The sequence below is a fragment of the Pristiophorus japonicus genome, unplaced genomic scaffold, assembly GCF_044704955.1.
Source record: "Pristiophorus japonicus isolate sPriJap1 unplaced genomic scaffold, sPriJap1.hap1 HAP1_SCAFFOLD_224, whole genome shotgun sequence".
Lineage (NCBI taxonomy): Eukaryota > Metazoa > Chordata > Chondrichthyes > Pristiophoridae > Pristiophorus > Pristiophorus japonicus.
Genome location: NW_027251951.1, coordinates 986,251 through 1,000,196, shown reverse-complemented (window position 1 = coordinate 1,000,196; position 13,946 = coordinate 986,251). Strand labels below are relative to the sequence as shown.

At 47.7% G+C, this 13,946-nt stretch overlaps 1 protein-coding gene across 1 annotated transcript in view; it reads left to right on the top strand.

The window, feature by feature from the left end:
• Positions 1–13,946, top strand: part of LOC139245599 (nectin-1-like) — a 225,676-nt gene that overhangs the window by 104,579 nt on the left and 107,151 nt on the right. The window contains exon 5 of the mRNA XM_070871195.1: positions 2,608–2,774. Within this exon, the coding sequence (XP_070727296.1) occupies positions 2,608–2,774 (167 nt within the window). The remainder of the gene's footprint in view (positions 1–2,607; positions 2,775–13,946) is intronic.

The following is a 13,946-nucleotide window of genomic DNA, read 5'->3' as shown; positions in this document are numbered from 1 at the left end:
TCTCGGTCCGTAACCCTGCAGGTTACGGCACTTTAAGTGAAAGATCAGGTCAAAATCACATCAAAGGACTGCACTTGTTGTGGGTATCCTTAGTTGGCTATTCATTGCACTGCTTTTTCAAGACATTATCTGGTAACAGAATCTGTCCATACAGCAGCCCAGACTTTTCCTGCATCCTACACATGGTTGGAAGATTCTGTGCTCTGAACTTAAAATTAAGCTTAAGCCTGTTGTGATGAGGCATTAGAGTATGGAAGTACATCACCATGTCATAGGAAATTGTGCAATTGTGCTATGGTCAAACTGCTCCTAGATCTTATGTTCTTATTGATAAGGGGTTATGGGGAGCGGGCAGGGAAGTGGACCTGAGTCCATGATCGGATCAGCCATGATCGTATTAAATGGCGGAGCAGGCTCGAGGGGCTGTATGGCCCATACCTGCTCCGATTTCTTATGTTCTTATGTTGCGGCTGTGAGCTGTTCTGCTCATTAAAAACAAAGAAGCTATTTAAGCACTGGGGGAAATGAAGAGAGGATGATAGTGTCAAAGATCTGAGTTATGAGGACAGAAAGAAAGAAGGAAACAAAGACTTGCATTTATAAAGCACCTTTCAGAACCTCAGGATGCCCCAAAATGCTTTCTAGCCAATGAAATCATTTTGAAGTGTAGGTACTGTTGTAATGTAGGAAAGATGGCAGCTAATTTGCACACAGATAGCAATGAACTAAATGACCAGATACTCTGTTTTAGCTGTTGGTTGAGGTATAAATGTTGGTCAGGACACGAGGAGAACACCCCTGCCCTTCTTTGAATAGTGTCTTGGGATCTTTTATGTCTACCTGAGAGGGCAGACAGGACCTCAGTTTAATATCTCATCCAATAGATAGCAACCCCGACAGTGCAGCACTCTCTAAGTCTGAAGTGTCAGCTTAGATTATATGCTCCAGTCAGGAATGGGACTTGAATGCATGATTTTCTAAATTCAAAATTCTCATCCTTATTTTTAAATCCCTGCATGGCTGCACCCCTCCCTATCTCTGTAATCTCTTCCAGCCCCACAACCCCCCAAGATGTCTGCGCTCCTCTAATTCTACCTTCTTGAGCATTCCTGATTATAATTGCTCGACCATTGATGGCCGTGCCTTCAGTTGTCTAGGCCCCAAGCTCTGGAACTCCCTGCCTAAACCTCTCCGCCTCTGCCTCTCTTTCCTCCTTCAATATGCTCCTTAAAATATATCTCTTTGACCAAGCTTTTGGTTGCCTGCACTAATTTCTACTCATGCGGCTCGGTGTCAATCTTTTAATCTCATAATATTCCTGTGAAGCGCGTTGGGGCGTTTCACTACGTTAAAGGCACTATATAAATATAAGTTGTTGTTGTTATTCTAACTCAGAGACAAAAGTGCTACCACTGAGCCAAGGCTCACAGGCCAGAGATATGTGAGTTTTCTAGGAGGTGTCTGAGAGGTATATAAAATAATTAAATTAATGGAAAAGGTAAATCTGGATTCCTATTTTAAATTAAATTGTGAATTTAGCACAAGCAGAAGCAGGTACAAACTAGTAAAAGGTACATTTACAACTGATATCTGAAAGTTCTTCTTCACATAAAGAGTGATCAACAGTTCAATTAGATTGCCAGAAATAAGAGCTACAATGGGCCAAATGGCCTTCCTTATCTGTAATTATCTTGCAGTTTCCTGAATTCTGAGCCCAGGACTTTATCTGTGATAGTCACAATCTTATTGACTGACACTTAGGGGGAGAAATTGGGGTCGTTTGCACTTCCTGGAGGCGCTAACAGGGTGCAAATGACTCTTTGCCCGAGCACGGCGCTGCTAATGACTTCCGCTAAATTCTGTGGGAGTTTAGTGGCGGCGGTAACCGGCAGTGCCCCACTCCGCTGGCGATGATGACGTCACCATCGTGCGCAGCAATCCGTTTTTCACCTTGGAACAATATTCGGTAGTGCCCCCCTGAAGCTGCACCAGGTGATGACAGCGACAGCTTCAGGGGGCGTGTACTTGGCTTCAGGCCGCTTGCTGGGTGCTAATTAAAGCGTATGTGAAAAAAAAATCAGCCGACTTACTGGTTGCGAAGTCTGTGCTGCGATCTGGCAACCCGGCACTCTGCTTGAGAGCCAGGCTGATTGCACAGCACTCTGCTTCCCAGTGGTCAGGTAGGGACCTACAGAGTCAGCAGCTTCTAGGCAGCAGCATTATACGTCCCAGCACATAGCGCTGCGCCCCTCTCCATGTGCTTCCACACAGAAGAAGTGGAACGTGTTATTTCGCACTCCACTTTCTCTCGGGGGCGGTAACCCCAATATCGCGAGCTGGGTGTGACTTCTGTGCCTGGCCCAAGAACTCCCACCTCGCGGCTATTGCCACCCTCAAACGGGCCGCTATGCAATTTCCTTCCTTACAGACTAAAAGCAAATCTTTTTTCCATAATATTATTAGTAAACGTAACAGTAATCGAAATATACACTATCAAAATATACACTATCAAAATTATCTCAAATGTTTTGCAACAGAATTTAAGAAGGGTGTCTAAAAGTACTTTTAATTTAAAATGCTTTGAATTATTATTTGTTCTTTTGCAAGACAAAATGGCTCACTTCCTGAAGGCACTGAACTGACCAAAAGTAACCTCACATTCAAAGGACCCATGAAGGTAACTTATGCTGGCATGTATGTGTGTGTCGCATCCTATCAACACTGGAAGGCATCGACGTGGTGGGAGATTGAGATTACTTCAGCTGAAAATCAATGTAAGTATTAATATTTTACTAAGAACAATTTTGTTTTGGCCAAAGATGGTTAGGGTGAACATCACAGGCTTTGGGAACCAGCGTGAATTGATCCCTTTCTATAAACTAGTTTGACATTGTACTTACAGCATCATTGTAAAAAAAACCTAAGTCATATATAGGCTAGAAAAAAATTGGCAATACTCCCAGATGCCAAAGTGAAAATGTGAAGAGATTTTCGAGAAGATTTGAACCTTTGCAAATTTGGTTCTTAATAGATTTTGTGTTCTGCTTGATAGTTCTTTTACACTAATGTTGTGAGATAACACTATTGATTGTTGCAGACCATATTGCCTGTATTTTAATTGCAGTGTGGATTGCTCCGAACATAGGATGTGGGTTATGACCAAAATAGCACCTCTGCAAATGCTTGCTGTAACAGGTTTTGAATCAGATGTTTAATGTTATCTTGCTACCATAATATGGCAGACACACGCTGAATTCTGAGCAGGCTCTTGGATAATGATTTCACTGATATTGAGAGTGTACTGGCTGATAAGCATGGAGTGGGGTAATCTCACATTCAAATTTTTAAAGTGATTTAAACAGTGGGCCTTCGAGGGACATTGGTGACCCTGAAATAAACATGCCTGATTCGCTAAAATTGTCAATCAGGAAGATCCGTTAAAAAACAGATAACCTCTGTGGGCAGTCTCAGGGATCCAGCAAATTTACCATCAGGCACACAATATTTACACATAGTGAACCACTAGCACAAACAATCCCTCTAAGGACCAATGTAAAAGCAGTTTACAGATCTGACTATAAAAATAAATTATAAAGTCTGTAGATGCCGGCTTGGGTGAGAAACCGGGGCATGAGGACTGAGATGAACTGCATTTACCTCTCTTTCGCCCACTGTCCACCACATTCCGATGCTGATTACCTTCCCAATCCAACCACCCACGTGATTCCTGATGATTTGCATATATTTGCCAAATTGTCTGCCTATTTCCTAATCTTCTTCTTAGGCAGTCCACACTAAAAATGAGTTCTCAGGTGACTGATGAGTCCGATGCGGGACCGACAGTCTCTGTCACAGGATGGGTGGATGCAGTGCTTGCATTGTCGTGTGCTCCTTCCACTGTTTGCGCATGGCCTCCGCTTGCTCCCAGTGAAGAGACTCGAGGTGTTTGGCGCCTTCCCGGATGTTTCTCCTCCAATTCGAACGGTTTTAGGCCAGGGATTCCCAGGTGTCAGTGGGGACGTTGCACTTTTTCAAGGAGGCTTTGAGGGTATCCTTGAAGCATTTCCTCTGCCCACCTGGGGCTCACTTGCCGCGTCGGAGTTCTGAGTAGAGCGCTTGCTTTGGGCATGCGGATAATGTGGCACATCCATCGAAGCTGATCGAGTGTGGTCAGTGCTTCGATGCTGGAGATGTTGGCCTGAGCGAGAACACTGACGTTGGTGCGCCTATCCTGCCAATGGTTTGCAGGATCTTATGCAGGTAACATTGGTGGTACTTCTCCAGTGATGTGAGGTGCCTGTTGTACATAGTCTATGTCTCTGAAACAGATTGGAAGGTGGTATCACTACTGCTCTGTAAACTATGAGCTTGGTGCCGGGTTTGAGATCCTGGTCTTCAAACATTTCTTCCTCAGGTGACCAAAGGCTGCACTGGCACACTGAAGGCAGTTTTGGACTTCGTCATCTATGTCTGCCCTTGTTGACAGTAGGCTCCCAAAGTATGGAAAATGGTCAATGTTGTCCAAGGCATCGTCATGGATTTTGATAATCGGGAGGCAGTACCCTGTGGCTGGGGCAGGCTGGTAGAGGACCTTTGTCTTATGGATGTTTAGTATGAGGCCCATGCTCTCGTACGCTTCGGTGAAGGTGTTGACGATGGTTTGGAGTTCGGCCTCCAAGTGTGCACAGACGCAAGCATCGTCTGCGAACTCTAATTCAATGACAGAGGATGGAACGACCTTGGATCTGGACTGGAGGCAACGGAGATTAAACAGTTTTCCGTTTGTTCTGTAGATTAGTTCCACTCCAGCGGGAAGCTTACTGAGGGTGAGATGGAGCATTGCAACAAGGAAGTTCGAGAAGAGCATTGGTGCGATGACACAGCCTTGCTTGACCCCGGTCTGTATGTGAATTGGATCTGTGGTGGATCCGTTGATCAGAATCACGACTTGCATGTCATCATGAAGCAGGCAGAGTAAAACTTTGAGGGCAGCCGAACTTGAGGAGTGTAATAACACAAGAGTCCTATTATTATGAACTTTCCCATCGGGTGTGTTAGCCTTTAATACTCTTATGAATGACTCTACGAGGTCTAGTATTGTACATGAGCAGTTGTGACATTAGCCCCATTTATTGTAACTCCAGAGTGAGGTACAAGCATGGTGAGCAGCCTTTTATCCTGGGCCCTGCACACCTATGCAGGCGACCCTCAGGTCTCCCACCGCAGTGCCCTCTGGTGGCACACCTTATGTGACTATATAGTTAGTATACATGGGCTACATACATGACATCACTTCCCCCCCAAGTCTTTAATGCAAATTGACTCGTACATGGACTTTGCTCTTCCTGGTTGACCATTGGAGGGTCACTTCTAACTTGGGTGGGTTGGTAGTGAGATTTGTTGCCAGTGGAGGTCCCCGTGGTTTCTGATTGTGAGCCTATGACTATTCCATTCTCCCCGCCCCCTCCCCACACAGAGATCAGGCTAATGGCCCGTTACATGCAAGTTGCATTCAAGTTCATCACATGGGTTTTACATTTACATCTTGGTACATTTGTTGGGTGGATTACAGTTGCGTTTCTTTTTGTGTGGTACGTTTACATGATCAGTACAGGTATCTCAGTATAGGTACACAAGGACAGTCTAGTTCCAGCACGGCCGGATGAGATCCGGGTCGTCTGGTGGCGGTGCAGTGTCCCATGCTAGTGGGTCTGTGGGTGAGGTGAGCTCATTTACTCGAGTTGCCGGAGCTCAGGGCTCTTGCCGTTACTCCTAATGTCGGGCAGACCCAAAGACAGCTGATGTGTTTGTGACCTCCCTGTCCTTTTCGTTTGCACAGTGTCGCTGCTGCTCGCTGGGAAGCGGTCTGGGCGAGTGAGCATTTTGTCTAAGTGATGGTGGGGCTGCCTCGTCTTGACTAGCAGTTCACAGGGGACTGCTGACTCGCTTTCCTGGAGGGCACCATTGTGAGTACTCTCTAGTTTTGGATCCAGGTCCCGTTCAGAGGAGCCGTTGTGGGTGACCCTTTGCTTTTGGGCATTGCCATGGTGGCGAGTGGTTTGTAGGCTGCGCCTTTTCCACCCGGGTGGTGAGCGATGGTAGCTGACTGTGAGCATAGGTGCAGTTTACTGTTTCTGGCCTGTGGCGGTTCATGCCATCGGGTGCCTGTAATGTTATCGCTACCAGTGCCTCTGCTCTCCGGGGATCATTTACTCTACGGCTTGTCTACTTCTGTCAGCTGTGGGGACACTTTATGATGCGTCGTTCTGATCCCAGGGACGCAGGCTACAGCATTGGGTAGCCCGCTGGACCTGTATACGACCGTTAGGTGTTCGCCCGCTACATTGGCTGATTGCAATTTGCACCTGACATCGCTCAACAACATTTTGCTCGTTACAGCTGGACTTTTACATTGGTTACCAATTTTAAGCAGTTCATTCAAAAATGCTGGGTAGCTGGCCTCCTTTAAAATGGCCTTACTACTTTCACTGAAATCATCTTCCTTGCGTGGAACCACGTGCCGTTGTTCCATTAGCTTTGTACCTCGTGGTTTGGACGCCATCTTTTCCCTGTCCATGATGTCGACTGCCGCGATCTTCTTTCCCAGGGATTCTGCCACTGAAGCTGGGAAGGCACCTTCGGATACAATCTTCCTCCCCAGGAGTCCTGCCACTGAAACCGGGAAGGTGCGTTTGGGTTGTCTCGGCTGGATCATCGCCACGCAGTCGTGATAAGCTGTCTGTGCCTCGGGGGCTGCGCAGATCTGCTCTCCGGCTTGCTCTGCCTCTGAGCACGGGGGACGTCGATGGCTGGAGGGATGAAGTCTTCCCAGTTCCAATGAATGTTCCCCATCCATCTTCTTCCAAGTAGCGTTGGTTCATCACCTGAAACAATCCACAATGGTAAATTGTGCACTGCGCCATCATGGGATACACTTACATCCGCACTACCAACAACTGATATCAGTTCCTTGGTGTAGGTGCGCAGCTTTGCCTGAACCGGGACCAGCTTGCGTCATTCAGCTTGATCGTTCCATAGCCTCTCAAAGGCTTCCTGGCTCATTACTGACTGACTCGCCCCGTGTCCACTTCCATGAAGGCTGGAACGCCATTTATCTCGACTCCATTATCACTGGAGGACAATCTGTGGTGCAGGTATTTACTCCATACACTTGGTCCTGGGACTGAGCTGCCTCTCTAGTTATCTCCTCGTAATCCGCGCTGGATTCACAGCCATCTGCTGACTCCTCTTCCACGTGGTGAGTCACAGCTCTTTTGTACAATTGCTGGAGGTGGCCCTTTGTGCTGCAGCCTTTGCACACATAGTCTCTGAACCGACACTGATGAACCCTGTGATTACCTCCGCAACGCCAGCATGGTGCTACTCGGCTTACGTTTGTACCCCTCGGCGGTCTCTGAGTTAAAGGACTCGGGGGCCTGTACGCTCTGCCCTGGGCAGATTCACATTCAACAGTTCTGTCTGTGAAAGGCGCCATTCTATTTACAGTACTTGCCGGGTTTGAGTCCTGAGAGTGAGACATCGTCTGCTTGGTGCTGCAGCTTGAGGTCACGAACGCCTCGCTGATGCTGATGGCCTTCTGCAGAGTGACGGTGGTTTCGGCAGACAGTAGCCTGTGAAGAAGAGCCTCATGACTGATGCCAATTACGAAGACATCCCGCAACGCATCGGCGAGAGATGCGCCGAATTGACACGGTCCTGTCAGCCTCCTGAGGTCGGCAGTATACTTTGCGATTTCCTGGCCCTCGGGGTGGCAGTGTGTATAAAATCGATGCCTGGTAGTGAAGATGCTCTCCTACGGTTTGAGTTGGTCCCGAATTAGCACTTTCAGCTCCTCGTATGACTTGGTTGTTGTTTTCCCTGGTGCAAGCAAGTCTCTGACAAGGCCATAGACTGCGGGCCCACAACTGGTCAACAGGATAGCTCTGCGCTTATATGCCAGCGTGGCCAGATCATCGCCTACCAGGTCGTTTGCTACGAAATATTGGTCAAGCCGCTCCGTAAAGGCTTCCCAATCTTCACCCTCTGTGAACTTTTCTAATGCACCAACGTTAGTCATTTTTGCGTGAAAGTTCATAATCTCATCGCCAGTTGTTACGTCTTTAATACTCTTATGAATGATTCCACGAGGTCTAGCATTGTTCTTGAGCTGTTATCACCTTAGTCCCATTTATTGTAACTCCAGAGTGAGGCACAAGCATGGTGGGCAGCCTTTTATACTGGGTCTTGCACACCTATGCAGGTGACCCTCAGGTCTCCCACCACAGTGCCCTCTAGTGGCACACCTTAAGTGACTATACAGTTAGCATACATGGTCTACATACATGACAGGGTGTAGACCCGATCTCTTTTATTCCCACTTCGGAAAAGTACAAGAGTAGACTTCTTGTATTACCTGCATGACATCCGACAATGGAGCACTCTGGTGTCTGGTGACCCCAAGCATAAATATATTACAGCATATCCCTTTCAAGATCTTAGTATCAGTCACTTTACAATATAAGACGATCTGGGGCTTTCCACTCATGAGTTGATCGTCTCAGTTCAACATTAGTTCTCGGTGAACGTTCTAAGTCAGTTGTGACTGGAGGTTGAGTAACAGTTCTTGTGGGAGTGGTAATAACATCAGAGACTGAAGGTCCGGGTTCAGGAATGGCAAAAGAGGCCTCTGGTGAATGAATGATAGTTGGTGGGTCACTGATTGGATCTTCCTCAAATGGTTCCAGTTCATCTGTGTGCCGTAGTTTTACCTGGTCAACATGTTTTCTGCATGTTTGGCCATTCTTGAGCATGTCAATGAATACTCAGTTACCGTCCTTAGCTGTAACAGTACCAGCGATCCATTTAGGATCTCGACCATAGTTTAGTACAAACACTGGATCATTGACAGAGATATCTCATGACACAGCAGTATGATCATGATACAATTGCTGACTTCGATGTCTCTTTTCAACATGATCATTCAAATCAGGATGAACAAGTGAAAGCTTGGTCTTGAGATTTCTCTTCATCAGTAATTCAACAGGCGAAACACCAGTAACAGTATGAGGTCTTGTCCTATAACTGAGCAATATACATGACAAATGAGTTTGAACTGAACCCTGAGTTACACGTTTCATACTTTGTTTGATAGTTTGAACAGCACGCTCTGCTTGACCATTAGAAGCAGGCTTGAATGGAGCTGACCTCACATGTCTAATACCATTGAGTTTCATGAACTCCTGAAACTCAAGACTTGTGAAACAAGATCTGTTGTCGCTCACAACAATGTCAGGTAAACCATGAGTAGCAAACATGACACGTAGGCTCTCAATAATGGCTGTAGATGTACAGGATGAAATAATAATACACTCGATCCACTTTGAATATGCATCCACCAGAACAAAAAACATCTTTCCAAGGAATGGACCCGCAAAATCGATGTGGATCCTCGACCATGGTTTAGATGGCACGGCCAAAGACTCAACAGAGATTCCCCTGGTACTTTACTTAGCTGCATGCAAGTATTACACTGATGCACACATGATTCCAGGCTTCAGTAGACTCTCCATATTCCTCTGGAATATGGCTGCAGCTGAACGAATTCCGAAAGAACACCTGCTGTATGCAGGTAAGTTTCTTCGAATTATCGATCAGCTCCTGTGTCAGGTAGGCCGACATCAGATCTAGCTTAGTGAACGACTTTCCACCAGCTAGCATGGCGAATAGGTCATCAGCCTTCAGTAATGGGTACTGAACCTGTTGCGAGAATCGGTTAATCGTAACCTTGTAGTCTCTGCAAATCCTCACAGTGCCATCACTCTTCAACACAGGAACGATAGGGCTGGCCCACTCATTAAAATCGACAGGTGATATGACCCCTTCACTTTGGAGTTTCTCAAGCTCAATCTCAATTTTCTCCCTCATCATATAAGGGACAGACCGAGTTTTGTGATAGACAGGCCTTGCATCAGAATCCAGGTGAATCTGCACCTTGGCTCCAGTAAAATTATCAATGCCAGGCTCAAACAAAGAAGGAAACTTCTTCAACATTTGCGCATAAGAAGTGTCGTCCACCGAGGACAACGCTTTGACATCACTCCAGTTCAGCTTAATGTTCTCGAGCCAATTCCAACCGAACAGCATTGGACCATTACCTGGGATAATCCATAATGGTAGATCTTGGATCACACCATCATACGACTACTGCACTGCCAATCACCAGTATGAGTTCCTTCATATAAGTACGCAACTTGGCCTTGACTGGACTCAGCTTAGGCTTCACAGCCTCAGTGCCCCACAGCTTGTCAAATGTCACTTGGCTCATGATCGACTGATTTGCACCTGTGTCCAGCTCCATTGATACAGGCACGCCATTCAGCTTCACATTAACAGTTATCGGATGGCTCTTTGACGAGAACAAATACAAACCATACATTTCCTCTTCAAGTTGTGTATCAAAGTCAGCACCTGACTGGTCATCATCTTCAATATGATGAGCAGCAGAAGCAGCAGCAGCACGTTTGCTCAATTGTGGGCACATTTGTTGGAGTGTCCCACTTTCGAACAGCCATTACAGGAGTATTGTTTAAACCGACACTGATGAGGCCGATGATTGTCCCCACAATGTCAACAGGGTGAATTCAGCTTCGTACCAGTTGTCAGGCTCTAAGCAGCTACAGGTTTCACGTAAACAGTTGACTTGGTCCTGCCATGAGCAGCTTTATCAGAAGATGACACAATCTTGTTTACAGTACCTGACAAGCCTGCCGTAGAGCTCCGACTGTAATGTCCTTACACACTACTATAAATTCCCACGAGGCATATTCTGCAGACAAGGTCACTCCATGACCTGAACCTTTATTCACAGGACCAAGAAGTGATGACCCTGCGTGGGACCTCCCTTTATATACCTGGATGACCAGGTGAGGAGTCTCTCCCACAAGTTCACCCACTGTGGTCAAGGTGTGCATTTCTTAGGTATATACAGAATGCAGTGTTGTTACATGAAGGTTACAGTTATATAAGGTTACATACCCCACCCCCCAACATCTTATGGGGTTAAAGATTAAGTCTTTCAGGTGATCGACGCTCTCTCGTGGAGCGCCGCAGTTGGGGCTCTGTTTGTTGAGGCTTGGCATGCGTCTCTGTCACCTGTGGTGATTCCGGCTTGTCCGGGCTGGCCACAGGGACTGTGCATGTTGCTGAATGTTCTTGTTGCTCATTCACTGGCGGTGGTGTGGGCAACATCTCATGATCTTCCTCAGGTTCCTCAGTGTCCATGCTGAACCTTTTTTTTATTTGTCCAGATGCTTGCGGCATATCTGTCCATTGTTGAGTCTGACCACTATGACCCTATTCCTCTCTTTGCCAATTACAGTGCATTCAAGCCACTTGGGTCCCAAAGTGTGATTAAGAACAAATACAGGGTCATCGATTTCTATACCTCACCCCTTTGCGTTTCGGTCATGGCACTCATTTTGGGACTGGCGCTTGCCCTCAATAATGTTTGACAAGACTGGATGAATGAGGGACAACTGAGTTTTAAGTGTATGTTTCATGAGTAGCTCTGCGGGCGGGACCCCCGTGAGCGAGTGCGGTCAGGACCTATAGGCCAGCAGGAGGCGCGATAGGCGGCATTGAAGGAAGGGTCCTTTAATCCGGAGCATGCCCTGTTTTATGATTTGGACAGCACGTTCCGCCTGGTCATTGGAAGCCGGCTTGAATGGTGCTGTCCTGACATATTTGATGCCATTACCCGACATGAACTCCCAGAATTCATAACTAGTGAAACAAGGGTCGTTGTCACTAGCCAGGATGCCCGGTAAGCCGTGGGTCGCAAAGACCGCACGTAGACTCTCCACAGTGGTGGATGTCGTGCACAAATTCAATATGATGCACTCAATCCATTTCGAGTACGCATCAACAACAATGAGGAACATTTTTCCCATGAACGGGCCCGCGTAGTCTACGTGAATACATGACCATGGCCTGGTGGACCAGGGCCACGGGCTGAGTGGGGCCTCCCTGGGGGCATTGCCCAGCTGGGCACACGTCGAGCACCTGCAAACACAGTGTTCCAGGTCTGAGTCAATTCCCGGCCACCATACATGTGACCAGGCAATGACCTTCATTAGCACAATGCCTGTGTGCTCGCTGTGGAGTTCCCTGATGAATGCTTCCCTTCCCTTCTGGGGCATGACTACCCAGCTGCCCCATAGTAGACAGTCGGCTTGGATGGAGAGCTCATCCATCCGTCTGTGAAACGGTCTGACCTCCTTGGGGCATGCTCCATGTGCGGGCGCCCAATCCCCAGTCAGGACACATTTCTTAATCAAAGATAGGAGGGGATCTCTGTTGGTCCAGATTTTGATCTGGCGGGCTGTGATGGGGAAGCCTGCGCTGTCAAAGGCATCAACGGCCATGACCAACTCCGTGCTTTGCTCCGCTGCCCCCTCAGTGGTAGCCAGGGGAAGCCTGCTGAGCGCGTCAGCGCAATTTTCAGTGCCCGGCCGGTGCCGTATGGTGTAGTCATACACAGCGAGCGTGAGAGCCCATCGCTGTATGCGAGCTGACGCATTGGCATTGGCAGCTTTGCTGTCTGACAACAGGGATGTTAACGGCTTGTGGTCCGTTTCTAACTCGAACCTTCTGCCAAAAAGGTACTGGTGCATCTTTTTCACCCCGTAGACACATGCGAGTGCCTGCTTTTCAACCATCCCATATCCCCGTTCTGCTTGGGAAAGCGACCTGGAGGCATAAACCACAGGTTGGAATTGGCCCTCATCATTACTCTGCTGCAACCCGCACCTAACCCCATAGGATGATGCATCACATGTCAAAACCAATTTCTTACAGGGGTTGTACAGGGTCAACAGTTTATTAGAACAAAGCAGGTTCCGCGCCTGTTCCTGACAGTCTCCCCAAAACCAATCTGAACCCTTCTGCAGGAGCACGTGTAGCAGCTCAAACAATGTGCTTAAATTCAGCAGAAAGTTCCCGAAATAGTTCAAGAGTCCCAGAAATGAGTGCAACTCCGATGTGTTGCCGGGCCTGGGCGCACGATGAATCGCTTCCGTTTTGGATTTGGTAGGCCGCATCCCATCTGCGGCAACCCTTCTGCCCAAAACTCGACCTCCTGGGCCAAAAACTCATACTTGGACTTCTTTAGTTGCAGGCCTACCCGGTCCAGTCGGCGTAGCACCTCCTCCAGGTTGTGGAGGTGTTCCTCGATGTCTCGACCCATGATAAGGATGTCGTCCTGAAATACAATTGTTCCAGGGATGGATTTGAGCAGGCTTTCCATGTTGCTTTGAAAGATAGCGGCCACTGATCGAATGCCAAATGGACACCTGTTGTAGACGAATAGCCCCTTGTGCGTGGTGATGGTAGTCAGTAGATTGGATTCTTCGGCCAGTTCCTGGGTCATGTAGGCTGAGGTGAAGCCCAACTTGGTGAACAGCTTGCCACCTGCCAGCGTGGCAAAAGGATCCTCCGCTCTCGGAAGTGGCTATTGGTCTTGTAGTAACACTTGGTTGATAGTGGCCTTGTAAGTCGCCACAGATCCTGACCGAGACATCCGTTTTTAGGACAGCGATGATGGGGCTTGCCCAGTCGCTGAATTCAACGGGTGACCTCTTGGCAACCTGTCCAACTCACTCTCAATTTTCTCCCGCATCACATACGGCACAGCTCTGGCTTTGTGGTGCACTGGTCTGGCGTCTGGGGTGATGCGTATCACTACTTTGGTACCTTTGAAAGTCCCGACACCAGGTTGAAATAGTGACTCAAATTTCTGTAGGACCTGTGAGCATGAACTTCGCTCCACAGATTAAATAGCGTGCACATCCCCCGATTTCCAGTTCATCTCGGCTAGCCAGCTCCTCCCCAAAAGCACGGGACCATTTCCCGGGACAATCCAGAGTGGCAGCCGGTTCTCTGATCCATTA